At 40.2% G+C, this 22,857-nt stretch overlaps 1 protein-coding gene across 2 annotated transcripts in view; it reads left to right on the top strand.

The window, feature by feature from the left end:
• RNF13 (ring finger protein 13) overlaps positions 1–22,857 on the top strand; it is a 102,813-nt gene that overhangs the window by 10,967 nt on the left and 68,989 nt on the right. For both annotated transcript variants that reach the window (XM_089509059.1, XM_089509060.1), the window contains exons 2-4: positions 6,888–7,014; positions 11,109–11,189; positions 21,744–21,869. In XM_089509059.1, coding sequence (XP_089365185.1) covers positions 6,901–7,014; positions 11,109–11,189; positions 21,744–21,869 — 321 coding nt within the window. In that variant the 5' untranslated portion in view covers positions 6,888–6,900. The remainder of the gene's footprint in view (positions 1–6,887; positions 7,015–11,108; positions 11,190–21,743; positions 21,870–22,857) is intronic.

Below are 22,857 nucleotides of genomic sequence, written 5' to 3'. Positions count from 1 at the left end.
GTTGTGACAGCTTTATATGCAGCTCTCTCTTGGCTGCAGAACCTATTTGTCATGTTCTTTGTCTGTGGCAATTATTGAAACAAGCAAACTCATGGTGTGGCAAGCATAACAGTCTGGAGGAGATGTACTAGCCTTGGCCTCTCTTATACCACTGTGCTACCCTGGATGTGTTTGGACTGAAAGTTATATCATTGTTACATACCAGTGCTTTAAAGACTGAAATTGTGGCTCAGGAAAACAGGTGCATAGCTGTTCTTAGCTGTCATGTACTCTTCTGCCCAATAACCCCATTTGTGGCACTGAGCCCTTGCATGTTTCTCTTCATATTAATTCAAAGATACAGTTACCAAGATGAATATGACTTTCTTCTTGTAAGAGTTCTTGTTAGGTTGACAGCCTTGATGTGCTTTGTGTGCACAGCTGAAAAATATATTTTGCAGTTGCTTGTATAATATAGAGTTACTTGTAGGGGTGCAAGCCAGAGCTCATATTTTTCAGGGCAAACTTGGGTTTCACATTACTTAATACTTGGAAGGTCTTTAAGCCTGCTCAAGGGAGGACATTAGGATGTGGCTGGGAATCTCTTCTTTCTTAGAATTGCAGAGGTGGACTGCATTATGTGTGTGTGTGTGTGTGTATGTATGCGTGTGTATGCACCTTTCCATAGATGCTTTGCAAAATTCTGCAATCCAAGTTGTCTATCTTGTTAGAGGAAGTGTCAGACTGATTTTCCTGTTGCGTTGAATGTCTTAACTTATTTATACTCAATATGTTTAATCTGCTCTAGTTTCAGAAATATTCCACTTTCCTTGTGTGTGTGAATGTGCCTTAAAGTTATCTGTTAACTTATGGCGACCCCATGAATTTCATAGGGTTTTCTTAGGCAAGGAATATACCAAAATGGTTTTGTCAGTTCCTTCCTCTGACATACAGTATAGGCTCTAGCCTATAGCATCATTGGCAGTCTCCCATCCAATTACTAACTATGACTGTCAACCTACTTTTCATTAAACATGGAATGTGCTTGCCTAATTCAACACACTGAATTTAGTCATGTCCCTGTTATGATTTTATAAGCTCACATAATTGTATTGTATCATTTTGAAGCTGAATTGAGTGTGGCCCACTGAAAGGTCTATGCAGACACTGTGAAATTGGGATTACGTAGGCGAAAAATTGGCTCTGTTTTCACTTAATTTTATGAGGCAAAATGAATGGTCTTCCATCCGTTCCCTCTCAGTTGCTCCTAATACATGCTTTACAGTCTGGACCAAAAACTAAGGATAAACAACATTTTCGGTCAAATGAACTTCACATACAACTGCACGTACACAGATATTTAAGGATTAGTTTATGTGTGTGTGCTTCTACTATCCCTCCTGTGCTGTTTACCATATATATTCAACTAAAATTAAAAAAAATATATCCAAAAATTGACCCTAAAATCCTGGGTCGACTTATATACAGGTCAATACAGTAATACTGCTTTGAAAGGTTTTTAAAGACGCACCACCCCAATGCCCCACTCTCCCTGCCTCCCTGTGTGTGTGTGTGTGTGAGAAAGATGTGAGTCCCTTCCCAATCCGATGTTAAAACCTTCCTACCAAACATAGGGTTGCCATAACCCCCCTGGGGCCGTGACAAACCCGATTTTTGGCCACTTGGCATGGTCACGGCCCGGTTTGGCTCTTTGCCCCGGGTTGAGCTGGTTGCCGCCGCCGCAACAACCGTGGCTGTTCTGCAGCCGCCACCGCCATTGCTGCTGCGGCTGCTGCTGCAGCCTTTTAGCCACCTGCCTCCCTTTGCCCTGGCCCTGCGTGCTCTTGCACGGCCACGCGCAGGGCTGAGCAGGAGCTCCTGCCCTTCAGGGTGGCTGGCCAATGGCTGGACAGCCCTCCCCTGCTGCAGGAGCCTGTGACTGCTAGCAGGAGGCAGGGCTGTTCCAGCTCCACTCTCCCCATTGGCCAGCCAGCCTCAAGAGGAGGAGTGTCTCCTCTTTGGTCCCTTGCACGGGCTGAGGGCAGAAAAGAGCCTTGCTGGCAAGCTATCTCTCTTCCTTCCCCTTCCCCTATTTTTTCTTCTCTTCTTCTTTTTCCTCCTCCTCTTTGTTTTCTTCCCCTCCTTCTCTTCTTTCTCTTCCCCCTCCTCTTCTTTTTCTTCCCCTTTTTTCTTTTCTTCCCCTCTTCCTCCTCCTCCTCTTCTTTTTATATTGTTCCCTATTCTTCTTTCTCCTCCTTTTCTTCTTTCTCCTTCCCTTTCCTTTTTCTCCTCCTCCCCTCTTCCTCCTCGCCTGCTGCTTGGGGGACACTGTCTCCCAGGCCCCAGGGAGGCTTTGAACAAGGTTTTAAAATGGTTTTAATTTCCTGGTAAGGAAATTAAAAAAAAAAAAAAAAAAGTCCTACATTTTAAAACCATGTCCTACATTTTTCCCGGTTTGGAGGCCCTCAGGGAAGGCAAGCCTAACCAAACACCCCATTTAACTCCACTTCCTCTGTTAGCACAATGCTAACAGAGCACATGTTTTTGAACTGCAACTCCTGTCAGCTATGACATGTTTATGCTAGTTGTTTTGATGAGAATTGCAGTATAAAATTCTGGAGGGCACCAGGTTGGGCAAGTCTTTTTGACACGACATATTTTAAATTGCTGAGAAATGTTATTTTTTCTAACATTTTTCTTACTGCATTTGGTCATTGGCTACCCTTGAGTGTTGGAGGAGCAGACTTTACTATTAGTATTTGGCTTTATTAAAAATAAAGCCAAATAGCTAGAGAGTAATTTTTACTGGGCCTCTAGGATTTGATGTGTTGATTTGATTGGTTAGTTTAATTTATGAAAACTGCAATTGCATATTAAGATTAGGTCAGAACCTATACCCTAGATTCACAAGTAAGACTGAATGGTAAAGCAGGGACATAGCCAGGATTTTGGGAAGGGGGGGTCCAGACTAAGTCCCACCATTATAATGGGGCTTGGGTGTGGCGGCACAACGGCACGCACCATTCATTTTATCTAACGGAAGGAGGGGTCCAGACACCAAGGACCCCCCCCCCCTTGGCTACGTCCCTGGGTAAAGGTCCATCTTCCTTGTGCTAAATTTTAACAAAGGACACATAAAGATGGTAACCCTTTTTAGTTTGCGTCCAAAAATATAGCGGTCTTTTCTCCCATTTCAAAGCAAAACGACTTTTTTTTTTTTTTTTTTTTGCTTTGAGGAGAAAATGCAATTAAAACTAAGTTCAAATACTTCAGTATGTTAAATCATCTTCCTTTCATCAAAAAAGATTTCAGCTGATTTATGGCAGGCCATGGCAGGGGGTTGGACTGGATGGCTCTTGTGGTGTCTTCTAATACTATGATTCTGTGATTATAAAGGTATTTTTTAGGAAGTACTGTATTCTGTTTTCGAGGTTCCCAAGCTAATGAACATTAAAAAAAGTTTTAAAACTTTTTTCTAAAACGTGTGGTAAACAGAAATGTGTGGCAGTCTTGCATATGTTCTTGTTCTGCAATCTTTCTTCCTATGTCTTTGCCCAAAAATGAATGCTGTCATAAGATTGCTCAAACGCTTCCAGGTGATATTCTTTAATGTCAATAGTGTCTTCATACAGAAGCATGTGGTTCTGTGATTCACCTTCATGTGGCTTTAGTTTTTTCTTCTCATATACTGCTTCATATTTGTGAAGCTTCTGAGACATATTGGATGTGTGGCCTTCATGTATATAGGTTTGTCTGTGTTCAGCATTATGTCATGGGAATGGATATATCTAGCAAAGCTGCTTTTATTTTTGTGTCATTGGGCTAGGAAGATGACTTGATGATTTAGAGAACTACCGGTATGTGCTTTGGGATTCCTTTCAGATTATTAATTAGCCTTGAGAGCAAGTACTTGCCCCACTTTACCCTACACTGCCTAGTATTCATTGGTGGCCTCCCATCCAAGTACTAACCAGGCTGACCCTGCTTAGCTTCAAATATCTGAGTAAATCTGTTGCCTTGGTTATTTAGGCCCTGGCTGGAGTATGAAACCTTAACAAATAGGAGGCTTTCAAAATATTAGGCTCTTTAGATTTGTTGACAGTGATACCTTCAAATAAGTTTTAAGGAAGGGAAAGAGGAGGAAATGTCAGCTGCTCACAAAAATACATAATGAGTGCTATGGTTATATTTGTCTTGGGTGTAGTTTATTCCCATGGGAACACTGGCCTGTTAAGCTCAAACCAGCATGCTGGTTCCTGATGTAGGATGGTTCCTGTTTATAGTGTGGGCTTGCTGAACATACCAGACTTCACCTCTACAGTTTGTTTAATTTGATGTGTATGAATCTAGCAGCAATCCGCAATGGGGCTTCTTTTTCCCATGACAAGCTAAAGAATAAATCATTTGATTTTTAGTTTGTTTCTCAACCTAGTTTGTACAAGAAACATACTAGACCGTTGCCTGCTGTCAGGTTGTATGCCATGCTAAACAAATCATGGACCAAATGTCAGGGGTTTAGCAAGCAGCATATCAGCACATTGTTGCTGAATGGAAAGCCAGCGTTCCTGTGGACCCTTTTACTGTGAGGTCGAATTCAGTAAGTTAAGTTTGACAGTCATAATCAGTAGATCACTGATAATCAATAGATGTTTTTCATATAGTATGCTTTTAAAATACCTGGAAAAAGTTAGTGAATGGGATACTTACTGTACATATTCAACTAAAAGTTGTGAATGTTTAGTTTAATAATTTACCATGAAAATCTGGGTCAACTTACCCACAGATCAATGCTGGTTTCCATAGGAGTCAAGTTAATGACTGTCTATTGTCTTGGAAACGGTCTCGGAAACTGACAGTCATGCCTGAACCTTATGGCCAGTAATGGAGGTGGCCAACAATGTGTGTTAAATGTTGTGCAATAGAATTTAATTCACTTCTCAATCAACCATCCTTTAGGGTGAACATGAATAGTTACACTTGCCAGAGTTTTGTAAGTTCTTTTGTATCCTTTTTCTTTGCTTCATCCTTTATATGTACCTAAATTTTACCTCCATCTTATTCATGGGTCATAGCAAATTCCATAATTGTGAGACCAAAACTGGCCCTCAGCTTATCCACAATTTATAGTCGTGTATATATGATATTGCTATTGTGTGCATGATTCAGCAGTTCAAGAGTAAAACTGCTATCTGTGATGCCTTTGAAAAGTAATAAGAAATTTTACTTATTCTGTGTTTAAATTAGTATTTTATTTTCTTATACCCCGCCTTTCTCCCAATACAGGGGCTCAAGACGGTGAACAGCAAGTATAAAACAATACAATTTAAAAACAGTGCAACAATATTAAAATATATAAATATATATAAATATAAAAAATTAAAAAACAATTAAACAATTTTAAGAATTAAAACAGTTATAAATTAAAATATAACACATTAAAATACAAACCATTAAAATTTGTAGAGTCCGGCATTGAAAAACCAGTCCTTCTCAGCTTAAAAGGCTTGACTGCACAGGAATAGTAAGGATGGCCCAATCTTGGCCTCTCTAGGGAGACAGTTCCAAAACTTGAGAGCAACCACAGAGAAAGCCCCCTCTCTTGTTCCCACCAAATGCACCTGAGAGGGAGGCGGGACAGAGAGAAAGGCCTCTCCAAAAGATCTCAATACTCTGGGAGGCTCGTACAGGGAGATAAAGTCCTTCAAATAGCCTGGATCCAAGCCACATAGGGCTTTATAGGTCAAAACCAGCACTTTGAATTTTGCCCAGAAATGGACTGGCAGACAATGGAGCTGTTGCAACAAGGAAGTTGTTTTCTCCCGGTAGCTCCCTGTAAGTATAGGTTAGTCACAAATTAGAACTCCTCATCTCTTACAATGTAGCTAGGTGCACAGTACATATAAACAACGATGCAGAAGAGAGAAATATCAACAGGCTTAAGAGTAAAATTTAGGGTTTGTAGATGTAGAAAACAGAAGAATCAGAATATGGTGGTTTGAATCCTGAGTAATGCAAATTCACACAGCATTATTCTGCTGCAAGTCCCACTTGTTTTCTGTTATCGTGTTAAAATATATGTATTTTAGAACAGTTAGCTTGCCTACATACAGAAGCTTAGAAAAGCTCTTCTATAAATCCTAACCAACAATACGCAGACACTGAAAATCTAAATTAGTGGCTCTTGCATCTTAATAAGATAATCACATATTTCTTTCAACATATTCCTTTCGTGACTCTATATGGCCTCCTTTTTAAAAGCCTACATACAGGCAGAGCAACATTTGGGATGAAGGAGTGGGAGGACAGGCAGACTGCTTTGCATTTCTTACTACAGCATCCGCCTCTTATATTGGTGTTGTAATTAATTGTGGAACTTCCATTAATTGAGAATGACAGGATGGTATCGTACTGCTTGCAAGTGTCAGTGAACTGATTCCTACATGTAATGTAGCAAAAGTCTGAAGTGGCAGATCAAATAATACAGGCGACGAACTGTAGAATATTTCAGGCCTAAGTACAAAGTATTCTTTGTCTGAGCCTTCAAGCATCTATATGCCTGACTTATTGTGATAAATTATTTTTTATTTAGAAAGGGAAGTTTCAGTCAGTAATGAGGAATATCAGTTGTACTCCAGTTGCCTTTCATAGAATGATCTTGTAATTAGATTCCTTGGAGTTTATTGCACTGGCCCTAAAATGGGCCCAGTGCGTTCTAAACGTGAACGCGTGCAGGCACGCAAGGAACGGGATGGGGCCAAGAACCCCATTTTATCACACACTGGAATGCCACCTTTGCTGCTGGGCATCCAGTTGCGTCCCCGTTCCGTCCCAGAGGGCGCCTTTTCTGGGGAAATATCTGTTGACTCCGGGTGCAAATTTCTTAACTTCCTTTTATTTGTGTCTTTCAGGAATTTAATTAAAATGCTGCTGTCAATTGGAATGTTAATGTTGTCTGCCACTCAGATTTATACCATCCTCACAGTTCAGCTATTTGTTTTCTTAAACCTGTTGCCTGTGGAGGCAGACATCTTAGCGGTGAGTATTCTAAAAAATGTTTAAGGGAATTGGGTGCTCAACCTTACAAAATAAATTTACACGAGAATGTCATTTCCTTGTGGGGTCTTTGGAACAAAACAAACCACTCAGCTCAGTATATGTTGGTGGAAGTGTGTAGTAAGGATCATTTTTTAGTAGGCCAGTAAGAGTGTCATAAAAGTATATCTGTATGTTTTCTTCAGTTCTCATATTTGGACACAAGTATTCTCCCTCTGTATAAACATGCTGTTGGTTTCTCACTTTTTCACAACCGCTATGTTGTAGAGGTAAGGGATAACTCACTTTAAAGCAGTAAATCTGTCCTTGCAATCCTTCAGTGTTTTGGTTGTGAATTAGATAAATTTCTAAAATTATTACCTGGTTCAGTTTGATGTGTTTATGTGTTACTTTGTGAGCTAGCATACAATTTTTTTCCTGACAAATTCTACTCAAGAAACAAAATTCAGTGTTTCTTTCCAAATTCCCAAAGCCATGTTTGTCCAAGTTTTCTTTGCCATCCTCATTACATTTAGGCCAGTACTACACAAGATACCCAGTCTGTAGTGTGAATAGGATATATTCCCTCAGTCCTACAGTCTCGCTACTCCTTGGGCATATCTGTCAAGTGGTAAACCAGGGGTCTATAGAAATCCCTATATGTCACATAGGCTTGCCAAGTCAGATGTGGGACAAGGCTCTTGTAACTTTAGGCCTTAACAGATCATGAAGGAGGATGAGATACTTTAAACCTCTGTCAAGCAAGACATAGGAACTCTGTCACTTTCCAAATACCAACTTTGAACCACAGGTATACCCTCCTAACACAGCTATTGTTTCACTGGTGGAGCATGTGAGAGGAGATGTGTAGGAACGTCAGACTCTTTTCTTGTTGGGGGCACAGTCTGTGCCCCCTCCACCTTGCTTTTTATGAGTGAGGCAATAGTTGTGATGGTAGCACATGGCTGTGGCTGAAAGATGAGCTTTGGAAGGTGAGGAGGACAGATCCCTTTGTCCCACTTGATGGAGCTTTATGGTACCTCATCCTGCTCCACGATTGCTTAAGGATTAAAGTTAAAAATACAAAGTTAAAAAAAAACCAATTCAAACAATTAAAAACATTACATTATTAACATTTTAAAATTTTAAACTCTTTAAAACAAAACAGCGCCCATATCAATATGTGAAGGCCCAGCGGCATAAAAACATAAAAAGAATTTACATCCTTGTGTTTAAAATTTGCCTTAAAATTGATGTTTGAGCTATCATCTCGAAATCACCTCCCCAATGATTTAGTTTAAAGGCATCTTGATCAGGCTTGCCATGCTACTACCAAAAATATTCTTCTCAGTCTTTCTGACTTGAAAGTCACAAAGTCATATCTGTTCAGTGAGATATATCTGGAAGGCCCACAAGCAGCTCCTTTGAAGAACTCCACCCATGAGGTTAATAGCTCTTCCACATTGTTTGTGTCCAACCACAATATAAATAGGTGTTGATAGATATATAATGTGCTTGAGTCAGATGCGGGTGCGCCATATGCAGCTTCCAGCATATGCTGGAAGCCACGCCAGAAAAAAAGTTCCCATTATTATTATTATTATTATTATTATTATTAACCTTTATTTATGAAGCTCTGTAAATTTACACAGCGCTGTACATACAATCTTTTTAGTTAGACGATTCCCTGCCCTCGGGCTTACAATCTAAAAAGACATGACACAGAAGGAGAAGGGAGCGGTGGAGGGAAAGGGTAAGAGGGCCAGCAGTTCCTCTCTACCTCCGAGGCCTGGACCAAGGTAGATGGACTGGAGGGAGGGCTTGGCTTCATAATGGATGGTTAATCTTCTTCCAGGGAAAATACATACTCTCAACTAGGATAATACATATACAGTACATAGCAATATAGGAAATGGTTTGATAAACAGGCACCAAAAGAACATCAAATAGTAAGCAACAATTATGCAATGCCTGGGAAGGCTTCTCTGAACAGGATGGTTTTCAACTCCGTTTTGAAGCTGGTTAAAGAAGTGATGGCTCTTGCTTGTGGGGGAAGAAGGTTCCAGGAGTGAGGGGCAGCAAGTGAAAAGGGGCGAATCCGGGATGGGGCAGAGGAAATCCTGGGCTGAGACAGCAGACCTTGACTACCAGAACAGAGGGCCCGAGTGGGAAGGTGAGGAGAAAGAAGGTCTGATAAGTAAGGAGGGGCCAGTCCATGGAGGGCTTTAAATGTCGACAGCAGGAGCTTATACTGAATGCGGAAAGGGAGGGGAGCCAGTGAAGGGATGCCAACACAGGAGAGATGTGGTCAGAGCGGTGGGTGGAAGTGATAATGCATGCAGCTGAATGCTGGACAGAGATTAAAGGACAGAGGTGAGAAAGAGGAAGCCCGGCCAGGAGGACGTTACAGTAATCAAGTCGTGATTACGAACCCCATTACTTTTATGGGGCTTGAGCTTACATATTTTTTCTCTTACGTGAGGGGGGGTCTGGAACGGATCCCCCGTGTAAGAGAAGAGTATTTAGCTTGCATATATCTAATCAATCTAAATCCTCCTTTTTCTTTTGTTTTTAATAAAGAAAGTAAATTTATGCCACTATCTTTGCTAGCATTACATGTAACTATAGAAAACCCAGTCCTTCTCTATAAGAAGTATGATTTTATTTTTCTCTTCCTTATTTTTGTAGCAACTTGCAAAAGTGCTTTTCCTATGATCTCTCTTGGGTAGGTAGTAAGCCAACATTAGTCCAGGAACTTGGTTTTAAAACAAAAGCCTAAATCTATTTGCTAATCCCAAAATTTAGAGTAGACTCATTTACTCAGTTGCTGAATGGTGAGTCAACATTTATGTAAATTCCACTGATCAAATGGGTCTACTCAAGTTTGGATCAGCAGCTGGATTTTAGTATACATTTCCTTATTTCTCTTTACAAAATATCCACTCTAGATTCTCCTCTTGAATGAATTTTACTTCTCCAAGAACAGTACATTATAAGATTTTTACTGACTCTAGTTTAAATTTCCCAACTTTGGAGTATGTCTGTTTTTCATATGGTTGTTAAATCCCTGTGTGTGGAAGAAGCACATGCAAAGGATGATATGGATTGCACAATTTTAGGTTTCTTTTAAAAATATTTCTGGTATGTGCAGACTGTGAACCACCAAAATGAAAGAAGGCATTCTGCAACTTTATTTAATTAAAAATGATACCTTGATGGGGGCAGAAGACTGATCTGTTTATCCATTTACTTAATTTATATCCTGCCTTACTCCTTGTATGGGACCCAAGACAGGGATAAAAACATTTGTTCTAAAAGCTGAAAATGCATTCTGGTACATTTTAAAATTAAAAATCAGAAATGTCTTGTTCTTACTCTATAATATCCTCTAGAGGCATCAATTGCAGCAGAAACAACAGTATTATGGCACATTAAAATGACCAAGAATTTTTGGAGTTTCCACAAGGCCTTTTATTTTTTGTTATTTTTAAACCCACACGATTTTAACAGTAAATATTTATAAGGACTTTTAAACATTTCTGCATAATTTAGCTCATCTCAAGGCAAAGAATGATCATATGTGAAGGCAAATAGTCTTGACAATTAAAATATGGAAGTGAGCTATATAAAAACTGAACTGAATCAGATAAATGGATGAATAAAGGAACACAAAGAGCTGAGCCTTGGGTTTAGATTTTTTCATCCTTCAGACCATACACCAGTCTCTTCTCCCTAAAGCCAGAAAGGCGGTAAAGTTTACACTGTGGAATCTTAATATCAGTTGTATGTTAATGGTTTTATATGAGCCAGTCTTCTCTTTAGAGCCCTGGTGGCGCAGTGGTTAAATGCCTGTACTGCAGCCACTCACTTAAAACCATAAGGTTGTGAGTTCAATACCAGCAAAAGGGCTCAAGCTCGACTCAGACTTGCATCCTTCCGAGGTCGCTACAATGAGTACCCAGATTGTTGGGGGAAATTAGCATACAGTTGTAAACCGCTTAGACACTGCTAGTTCAGTATGAAGCGGTATATAAATGAAGCTGTTTGTTATTTGTTTTAGTATATAATATACAATTTTGCATTTCTTTTTCATTTAGTTTAATTTTGAAAATGCAACACAGACATTTGATGACCTGCCAGCAAGGTTTGGCTATAGACTACCAACAGAAGGCTTGAAGGTAAGAGCTGGGATAACTAAATACCATTCAGCTTGGTGCTGCGTACTTAATATATTATTTTAGGCTTAAATCTTGTCGTGTTACTGTGCTAGCGCAATAGAAAGTCCTCCTCTTGTCCCCCAGCCCTTAATATTCCCTGAAAACCAGCTCCAGGGAGTTTCCCAGTCTTCTGGGGCTGGATTTTGAAGTGCAAGTCAGACTGCGGATGAGAGAGTGGATTGCCTCCTGTTTTCTGATTTTGCTGATGCAAACAATTCTGCAGTGGATATCTCCTTTGGATTTTGGTGTTTGTTTTAATAGCTCTATGGGCTTAACATCATAAAGTCAGCAGAAAGAAATTTTTTAACTCTCTAGCTTTCCCCCAACCTTTAAAACCAAATTAGTGTCTCATGCAGGGATCAGTTTTTCCAAAATAATTGCTTCACAGAAGAAATATAGTAAATCCTTTGACACCATCTCAAATATTTAATCGACAGTAAGGACTAAGGGATGATTCATTTGATTCAGATGTCTGGAAATCTCATCTGCTTGTGTGAATGATATAATGTGTGCTTTAATCAGTATATCCAGTTGAAACACTAAAATGTAGGATGATAATTGCAAAGTATTTGCATGAACCTTGTTTAGATATTGTTGTTCATGCCCCATAAGCACACACTGTTGCAAAACAGGTGCTATATGAATTTGCTTTAACTTTCCAATGCCTAACCCCAAAAATTTGGAATCAAGACAGCCAATACTAATTAACTTCTCTGGATTTGCTTTCATAACATGGGTATTATAGCTATAAAAACTTAAAGAGGTTTGCTGTAGTTGTTAGACATAAAAACATTCTCCTAAAGCTATATGAAGAAATTTGGATTATTGCTAGTGCAGGAATGGAGGTTGCTATGATGCATTGCACTTTAAAAGCAATGGATAATTTCTGCCATTTTTGCTTTATTAAAAAGCTCTTACATTAGTTTACATGCACTCAGAGACATTGTATTGAATTACTCTGTTTTCACATTTCTTTTAAAAGTAGATGTGACTTAGGTTCAAATCTCCTTTTCATTGACTGGCATGTGTATTAAAATAATCTTTACAACAGTGGTTTCACTGTGTGAAGGCACAACGTCCCAAAAAAAGTGGATGAGCGAAGAAGCCACTTTCTTGCAACTGTAGCTAGAGTCCTAGAACATTGAAATTTAATGTAAAAGCTTTTATTTTATTTCTAGTGTGGAAGATTTCAGAAAGCAAACAAAGCTTTGGTTGAATCTGAAGAATAAAACCTTGTATTTAAATTCACGTCTGTTAAAAAAAGGAAGAAAAATGAAAGAGCAGCTTTTTACCCTCCTCCATCTACATAAGGAGAATTGACAGGGTCTCCTCATGAGGAGAATCTAGCATTTCTCCCTTTGCAGACTGGTGGGGAAGAGAAGCTGCTTCTTACCTTCCACCCTCTGTCTGTCAAAGGGAAAATGACAGGATCTCCTCGTGAAGAGAATCCAGCATTTCTCACTTGGCAAACTGGCGAGCAGTTTCTCAACCTCTCCACCCCTCCCCTCGATCCTGGTCTGCCAGAGGGGAAGTGACAGGGTCTCCTCATGAGGGGAATCTAGCACAGGAGGGTCTTCATCGGGCAGAGGGTGGAAAGTTTTGCAAACCCAGCCTGCTCTGGAATAGGGAGCAGGATGGAGGAGGAGATACTGTTATCATGTTTCTGCCCAGTAATGGAATGGCCACCGGAGGAGTTATCACACTTTAATTCAAGTGCTATAGACGTGTTTTGGGGGCTTTATTAACAGATGTTCCTTGTCAACAAAAAGGGTCACTCCAACAGCAAAGCAGCAACGAAACAGCCATGATGTTGTGTGATAATTATTGCCAAAACACTATTAATTGCAGATTTAAAATCTGGTGTGATAATCTCCTTTGACATATAATGCTCTTCCTTCTTCTTTTCTACCACAGCTGTTCTTTGTGACTTGTTTATACCTTTCAGTTGTAATTGTCATGGCCAGCCAAGATCAGCTCTCGGAGGAGGAGGAGCCTCCTCCAGAGTAAGAGCTGATTGAGGCTACACCAGGTGGCAATCCTGCCCTGCCAGGTCCCAGCTGTGCTCTCCCAGGCCCTGAGGAGGAGGCCCAACCAGGTCCTAGTGCTAGGGAAGGGCCTCCTATGGTGCAACAGCCTAGTGGTGACTCTGGGGAGGAAGCTTGTCTGGAGGTGCCTACGTTCAGAGAGAGAAGGGCTGAGAGTGCTTGCAGGCGCAGATCCAGGAGGATTGCAGAGAGGCAATTAGCCAACCAGCCTCAGGTGGCACGGGGGAGAGTTTCCCTTACTTAAACTGCTGAGAAACCTTCACTGTTTGCCAGAGTTTATTGCATGATCCCTTGGCGTGATTGCTGCTAGCACTGGCTTCTTGTACATTGATTCCTTGTTGCTTGACCTCGGACCGGACCCTTGTTATCTTCTGGCTGCTTGACCTCAGACTGTTTTGACCACTCTGACTCCCAGTATCCTGACTTCGGCTTGGCTTTCGGATTGCTTTGACTTCTGGTACTCTGACCTCGGCTTGACTTCTCGGACTGCTTTCACGCTGAATCCTTGCAAGGTTTGTGTTTGCATTCACTTGCTGAGCTGAGTCATTCCTATCAGCGTATGTCTGTGAATGCTGGCTGCAGTCCAGGACAGTAATATTCCAATCATAGGAGGCATTATGTCTATAAAGTCACATTTACTCTTCCTGCACTAGGACTGTAAGCTCATCTTGCTTGTTTCCCTGAACTCTCTGTGTTGTTGTATAGACATTTGAAGCTTTATTTATAGCTTCAGTTGAAGCATTTTGGGGGCTTTATACAGGATCTGTTTATTTGAAGGATTACATTTGAGGGCACATGTAATTGACATTGCTGATCTTAAAATGCCTACATCTATACAAATACAGATAGGCAAGGGAATACAGTCGGCCCTCTGTATATGATTGTTATCCTATGCTTCTTTTAACCTGTTTGTTTGTTATATTGTTTTGAATTTTAATATGTACAATATATATTGACTTCTAGTTGTTTTTCCTAGAATGTACGCCACTGGCAGGTTTATTTTATTTTATTCATTTTTACTTGATTGTATGTACAGCACTGTGTAAATGTACAGGGCTTTATAAATAAAGCTTAACAACAACAACAGTCACAGATTCTTTGTCCATGGATTCATGGCTTGAAAATATTCTCTCCCTCCCTCCCTCCCTGTGTGTGTATTCTTTTTATCCAAAAAGCAAACCTTGTTTTGGCCATTTTATATAAGGGACCCCATTTTACTATGTCGTTGTATTTAATGGAACTTGAGCATCCACAGATTTTGGACACCATGAGGGTTCCTGGAATCAAACCCCAGCAGATATCAAGGGCCCACTTAAATGAGGAACAAGAAGGAGAATGCAGCCTGGAAAAAAGGAGGAATAGCAAGGAAAGCTTCTGCCTCTATTAGGGACCCGGTATGAAGACAGTAACAAGAGGCAGAGGGACTGCCAAGCTTTGAGGCTTGCAGAGTAAGCCCATATTAATAATGGTCCCTGTGGTCTCTTTGCAGAGAGGCTTTTCAGTAGGTCGTTATTAAAAATGGCTGCTGCCACAACACTCCACATCAACCACCCAAAATGATGACTGTGTTGCATCCTTCAGTAGTATGTTTCTTGCCCTCTGTGAAAATAGTTTGCTAGTTAATACTATAATTAGTTCACTAAGTAAAACTCTTCATTCTCTTTATATCCAGGATTGATGCTGAAAAGTCAGAAAAAATGAGATTGGTCACGGAAGGTTGTTGAGAGGTCAGAGTGAATCAGGGAAATTGGTCAAACCTCAGGGAATTGTGGTTAAAATATACTCATGTAGGTTTGGAGGTTTTTTTAGATGCCATTGCAGGACGGTCTGCGTTTTTGGAAGCGGAAGAGTACAAACATAATGTAACAATGCATATTCCAGAATAAATGATGAGAAGATGACTGGCTTCTTGCATCTAGTTCAAATAACATGGAATCTGCTTTAATTGTTTTGAAGATCTGAATATTTTGAAAATAGAGTTTCTGGCTGGATGAACATAGTAGCTATCTATTACAGTTGGTCCTTTGTATCTGTGGGCTTGCCATCCATGGATTGGAGCATCTGCAGATGGCCCCGCCGCGTTCTCTCCAACGGTAGCGTGTGCACATGGCTGTGCTGCCCTTAAAAACAGCAAGACTTGAGGTCCTACAATTTTTGGCATCCCATGGGGAGATGGGAGGAGTGGAATGCCCACAGATACAAAGGGCTTTTCATTCTAGCAATTATTCCTTTAGAAATTACTTATAATGAAATGTCCATCTTGTGTAACTTTTAGTTCAGTTTCAAAGTAGATGTATTTCTTCAGTTAAATCAATATTCAGTTATATTGAAACTCGTATCTTGACACATACTTGCTTTTGTGGTTACATAATTTTGATCAATTTAAGGAAAACTTTATTTAATATTGTGTAGCCCAGAGAGAGAGGGAGAATTCAAAGAAATAGCCATATTAGTCTGGAAAATCAGTAGGTAAAGCGATCTTGTAGCACTCTTCAGACTAACAAAGAAAGAAACTGGTAGCACGAGCTTTTGTAGACTTGAGCCTGCTCCCTCAGATGCATGAGGATCTGCATCTTAGGAAATAGGCTCAAGTCTACGAATGCTTATATTACCAGCTTTCTTTCAGTCGCAAAGGTTTTATATATATACACACGCACGGGGGGGGGGGGAGAGCACGCGAGAGAGATTTTTAGCAGTAGTGAAATCTGCAAACTGGTCAGGGATATGGAAAATATAGTTTTGGTGGCAACCTTGTCCCTAAGATTTCTTCAGTAAGTATGTAGGCCTTGTAATAATAATTCACTTAAAACAAAATAGGTAAAGAGAAAACAAAAACAAAAAATTCTGGACAATGCCAATAACTATCAAGTCAGAATGCACAGGGAAGCCATTGAAATCCATAAACACCTGGACAATTTCAACAGGAAAGAAGAAACCCTTAAAGTAAACAAAGTCCTGAAAAACACCAAAATCAGGGCCCTGCAAATGAAAACCAGCCAGGGTGAAGGGGATTCCTAACAGACAATGGATCATTAAGTAAATGGACACCCTGTAGACCTTGCCATTCAACAGCGGAACGATACACAAAATAACATGCAAATCGCCTCCTCTCAATCAACAGTATATAATAATAATAATCTGTTTATTTATAGCCCGCTTTTCCTTGGCAGATCAAAGCGGGTTACACAGAAGTACACAAATGTACACTTTACAAACAGTAATCACATAAGCATCCAAATCGATATATAAACTATTAAAAACAATATTAAAATTACAAGATTAAAACCATACAAAAACTAGCTTAAAGTGCTGGTGCAACGAGTGCAGCGGAGAGAGAGCAGATCTTACAACATCTGGGGGAAAGCCTGTTAGAAGAGGAAGGTTTTTAACCTCTTCCTAAATAGGTCAAGTTAGGTAGCCAAGCGGAGCTCACCGGGAGGAGAGTTCCAAAGCTGCGGGGCCGAGATAGAGAATGCCCTCTGTACAGTCACAGAATACTTCGTGTCTGGAACCCTCAACAGTTGCTTCCCGGCCGACCTGAGAGCGCGGGGCGGATTATATGGGGAGAGGCGGTCCTCCAAGTACCCTGGGCCCAAGCCATATACCCTTCCATTCCAGCATTCTCTGGAGATGCCAGCCACAGCTGCTGGCGAAACGTCAGGAATAAACTCTTCTAGTACACAGCCCGAAAACCGCACAAAAAAACTATAAAAATAGGTAAAGAATTATCTAAAGTTCTTAAAAACGAAAATTGTGTCAAGAACTCCAGACTCCACCTCCAAATCACCCCCAAAGCCAAGCCTGGGAAAGAATCCTCAGAGGAGGAGGGGGGAGAGAGGAAGAGTGAGGGAGGACTTTAGACCAGTTATTCTCAATGGTGGTGTGGCTGTGTGCATGTGCCACCATTGGGGATAATGCAGGCTTGTCATCTGCGGATGCTCAAATCCACAGCTACTGCGGTTCCACTGTACATGGTCTTCTACTGTGTTCATGCTTTTCTTGGATTAGAGCAGGGGTAGGCAACCTTTTTGAGCCGGGGGCCGGGTTGCTGTCCCTCAGACAACTGGGGGGCCGAACTCAAAATGGTGCCCGGAGCGGCAATCGGCGGCAGGACCGGGCTGGGGCCGGTCCCAAGGCCTTGCCGGGCCAGATCCGGCCCGCGGGCCATAGGTTGCCGACCCCTGGATTAGAGAATAGTTGGCACCGATGCAGGCTGAAGTATTGAAACTAGGCTGCATCCACACTGCAGAACTAATCCGGTTTGGCACCACTTTAACTGCCATGGCTCAATACTATGGAATTCTGGGAATTGTAGTTTATCCATTTTAGCTTGCTCACTCCCAGTATTGATATTTTTATGCATTCCATTTCCTTTTTTATTATTATTTTTAGCTTCCCTTGGCTCATGCTTCTCACATTCCATGTTCCTATTAAATGTGTGGTGCTGCTTCAAACTATCTTTGCTTTATTGAACATATCTGCTTTTTGTCTTCTCACCTTTGAGTTGTTTCTCTCTACCTCTCTGTTTATGTACTAGTCCTCCATGTGGTTGTTTTATCTGTCTCATCTAAGGTTTTTCTTCATGACAAGGTCTTGCAAGTAAGGTTACCTTTGCCTGCTTTGTGCAGTGCTAACAAGTGTCAGCTATGGTGTCATTGCTGTTCTCCCTGTGAGAGTTAACATCAGTCACCCACCACTATTGCTGCTGCCCAGTAGCTGTTTGTAACTTTATTGTGCATCCAATTATTCTTGACTGATTTGTTCCTCTTCTCCACCCTTCAAATCTCCCTTTCCTCCCCTGCCCTCTTACCCTTTAGTCTACACCAGACAAAACACTTGAATAGAAAAGTCATAAGAAATTTGTGAAAAGAATGCCTATTTAAAAGCCTTTCTTGGACATGTGTGTGTACAAAATACAAAATATTAAAATGAACGTCACCCAGTAGCTGCTATGCTTAAGACTGAGATTGCAGTAATGCTAGACTCATGCTGCCAACAAAATTAGCCAAAAACAGAATTTATGGATTTCTGCTTTTAAAAGACTGTAAAAGTGGAGGCATCACTCCAGTAATGCACTTGAGCATATGCTTGACTTTAAGGTTTAACTTTCATAAAATTGTGTGTGTGTGTGTGTTTTTTTTTTTAATGAAGTAACATTTAAGTGCTTGGCTGGATTAAAGCCCAGGTGAAGTAGAGCTGGCTACATAACTCAGTTACCCTTGACAAGTTGTCATTACAAGTTACACCATACTTTGGCATTTGATGAATATTTGACTTGGAGTGTGGAATGGGGCTTATGTGAATTATGGTCTCTTCCTTGCCTGTTGTTGGAAGCTGCTATGATGATCTCATATTTGTCACAATAAGATTTGCTTAGTGACCTCAGTAAATGATTCCTGCCTTGATAGAACTGATAGCATGTTTTAAATCTTGGTGATAAGAACTTTCTTAAAATAGGCTTGCATAAGTAGGAAGAAGCTCAGTTTCTGTAATCCAAGTCTTCTGTAATCATCTTGAAATTCATTCCATTATCAAATGAACAACACCAAATATAGAGTAACTAGTATAGAATTGGCTGCTATCTCTGACCTTGTACCATCCTGTGTATCTTAGCTGTTAAACGTTCAAGTAGAAGGTAGTATATTGTTGTTTGATTTGCAATGGACTAATATTACAGTGGTTCCACACAGAACTGGGAGTGAGGCTATTTTTAGAAGGAATCCTTTAAAAAAACCTTCCTAACCCAGGCTGTGTTTAAAATGTTATGGTCTACATTTTATGATATTGATGTAGCTCTGTGAATACAGATGGGAAACCCTTTGCAATATTTTCCAAAGAACAGTGATAGGAATCTTGAAGAAGAAACTCTCATCAGCAACTGTTAACCTGAGATATTTTAGACTGCACATTTTTGAGGGGAAACGTCCACAACTGATCAGTATGGCAAGGGCATTTTCCTGACTGTATTGTAACCTGGATGATACTGAATGTTCAGTCTTTGAGAGCACCATCAGTATAGTTGTCAACTGGAGAGAATGGAAATATTTGGGTCTACTGATGGCATAAGTATTTTCCTTCTCCAAAGAAATTTGGAAAACCACACTAACTAGGTAGATAGCTATATTCTGTTTTTGCTACTGTCCTACCAAGAAGGGCGAGGCAGGCAAGGGGTTACTTCATCCTTCTAGAGGAGGAAACATTTTTTTAAAAAAAAACATGTCATTTTGAGCCAATTTTGGAAGTTAAGCACAGAGTCAGTGCAAGTTAGTTTTTGGATGGGAGACTGCCAATGAATCCCAGGTGTTGTAGACTATATTTCAGAGGAAGGAACTAGCAAAACCACCTCTGATCATTCCTTGCCTAAGAAAACCCTGTGAAAGTCTTGTTGTTGTCATAAATCAGCAGGTGACTTGAAGGCGCGCGTGCACGCACACATACACTGAGCCAATGCCCTTCTTTTTTTCAACTTCATGCTGAGCTGGGTGAACTTAGGCAAGTCATACTCCCTCAGCCTCAGAGGGAGACAGTGGCAAAACCCTTTCTGAACAAATCTTGCCAAGAAAACCCTGTGACAGGCTTGCCTTTGGGTCTCCATAAATTGGAAATGACTTGCAGGGACACAGCAACAAAACAACCAAGCATCAAAATGTTTCCCACCAGAGGGCACCATAAGAACTCCTCTAAATCCACAGCAATTGAAAATGCATAAATCAATTCTATGTCCTCCCACTTTCTTTAGAGAGGCAAAGATTCCATAGATTCCAGACATAGCGGAATAAGGAATATTGTAATCTGTTACAATTTGGAGGAAGAGGCTGCCATTTGGAAAATGTATCTTAAAACATTTCATTTGTGGAATTCTGATCCTGAGACACATGCACATAAATAATATTCAGAAGCAATAGTGTAGTAGTGGCCAGGGCTCTGAAAGTTCCTTTTTGGGGGAAACAGCTTTCACCAACCTCCAACTAGCACAACCATCAGATTTTTTGTCTTGGTGATTCTGGGAGTTGAAATGCAAAAAAAATAACTTCTGAAAGTTCTTCTTCCATATATGTGTGGATGGACATTGCTGTAGAATAAAGACTGCCAAGTAGAACTCAGGACAGCTGGCAAAGTATCTCTTTTTTAGCAGCCCAACAGCCATGAATTCATAATTGGCTTTTCCAGGTAGTGCAGCAGTTTAGCATAAAATAAAATACGCACTTTTGTGCATTTTCTGTGAAGAATGCCAAACTTGGTATCAACAAAGCATATCCTGTAGCACTCAGGTTAAAAGAGAGTGGCATTGCAGAAAGTTTAAAGTGGTTTATTTTTGTGATAGTGTGCCTAGTATACTGTATGGAAAAGGCTTTAGGATTGGACTGTGATTTACTGAAGGTGCTTCATTTGTAACTTAAGTGTTTCAAGCAAATAATGTTTACCATCTCTATCTGAGAACTATTTAAGTCTTTAATTCAAAAGCTTATATTATTCTTCACTACTAGAAGTTGTAAACTAACATTCATCTGCTGTCAAATTTATCCTGAATGAATTTTGCAAGGAAGAAAATTCTGTAAATAGGTTTTCCCTTGTGGATCAAAGTGTAGATTTCTTGAGAGTACCCATATTTGTTTTTAGCAAAAGGAAGAAAAAAAAATACCTTATGGCACCATGCAAATTAGGTCTTATGGCATGAACCAATGGGGTAGTTATGTGGCATTGACACAGGAAAAATGGAAAACGTGATTTTGTTCAAAGACTTCATGATGGCTAAAACCTAGACTATACTTGCAGGAGAATATGATGGTAGAATCCCAGTTTGATAGTAAGACTGCTGCTTTAAAATTCATGTTTTCAAACCAAGTGATATACAATTAAAAATGGCTTGTGAAAATTCTGTAAGCATGCCATACAATTTCCACATGCTAATGTGTCCAATAGAGCTGTTTCAGGTTACAGAGACAGAAACCACTCAAATTCTAATCAAAATTAACAAATATGGATAGCGAAACAGTGACCCACAGATTGAAAATGCTCAGGAGGGGAGATACCAGGAATTGCAGTAAGCCTGTATGTTTAATTTCTATGGAGAATGTATCATAAATAAAGCTGGACTAGACTATGGGGGGAAGCAGATGGGTGGTAACAATCAGGCTGCGATTGGCCCAGAATTGCGGTGAAAGTGTGGCCCATTCTCAAGTGTGGCCCACTTTAGTGGTTACTGGTCTGTTTTCTAATACCATTCAAAATCCAGAGTATAGCACTGGGAGAAAGGCAGGATACAGATTCAAGTCAATCTGTCACTTACAAGTGGAAGTAGTATTGTCTATTCAATCACAATTACGAACATAGATCAAGCTGATTTCCAATTTGATGAATATACAGTACTCAATTTTCATAGTGTGCTTTGATATTCAAAAATATGAAATAATTAGTCTGCTTTCTTGTGCCTATGCATTGATGATGTGCTTTTCAAAACATTTTTCAGGGGTTCCTAATAAGTTCAAAACCTGAGAATGCATGTGAGCCTATAACTCCTCCACCTCTGAAGGACAACTCCTCCCATGAATTTATTGTATTAATCAGAAGACTTGATTGCAATTTTGACATAAAGGTAGGTAATCTTTAATTTTTAAAGTATTTTGAAGTATAGAATTTATGATTATTCAGAATAATGTTTATAATTGTCCTTCGAAAATGAACATGTAAGTACATACCTCAGGAACATCTATTAGTTTCTAGATTGTGTCAGTCTGTTTGCTAAACGGATAGTACTGATGCACTTTTCCCCCTACATCTGTTCTTACTGTGCTATTAATATTTTTTTGTGGCCTGTGACTCATGTATATTGTTCACCTGAGCCTACATAATGCAGATTCAGACTGTTCTAGAGCTGAGTGACACTTTTGGTAGCAAATTCTCCTATTCCATGTCTGTGCATGTGTGCCCGCGCCTTCAAGTCCCCTGTCGATTTACGGCAACCCCATAAATTTCATAGGGTTTTCTTAGGTAAAAAGTACACAGCACCTGGTATTTGTTGGTGGTCTCCTATACTACTGTATAAATTACAGTTGCAATCTATTTTGTTGGTTCCTTTCTTTCCATGGCTGTGGTTGCATTGAAACAACTCCTGACTTTTCAGCAAGATCAAGTGTGTTTCTGTTACAGTTGGCCCTCCATATCCATGGATTCTTTATCCTTAGATTCAACCATCTATGACTTGAAAGCATTTAAACATATATATAAATTCCAAAAGGCATTTTCAACACAGTCTTTGAATTGCCTCTTGTAATCATCTTGGAATTCTGCCTCATCTTAAGGACTCATTAACTACTCCCTTTACCCACTTGCCCAGTCTCCCCACTCTAGACTTTTTTATGAACCAGTGGGGCTCAAGACCAGCAAAGGGGCTCAAGCTTGACTCAGGCTTGCATCCTTCCAAGGTCGCTAAAATGAGTACCCAGATTGTTGGGGGCAAATTAGCTTACAGTTGTAAACTGCTTAGACACTGCTTAGGCGGTATGAAGCAGTATATAAATGAAGCTTGTTCTAACAATCTAACAAGACACGACACAAAAGGAGAAGGGAGTGGGGGTGGGGAA

The sequence above is a fragment of the Sceloporus occidentalis genome, unplaced genomic scaffold (genome assembly GCF_023333645.1).
Source record: "Sceloporus occidentalis isolate IW3139 unplaced genomic scaffold, rSceOcc1.0.p SCAF_2, whole genome shotgun sequence".
NCBI classification, from domain to species: Eukaryota; Metazoa; Chordata; class Lepidosauria; order Squamata; family Phrynosomatidae; genus Sceloporus; species Sceloporus occidentalis.
This window is presented reverse-complemented; position numbering and strand designations above follow the sequence as displayed.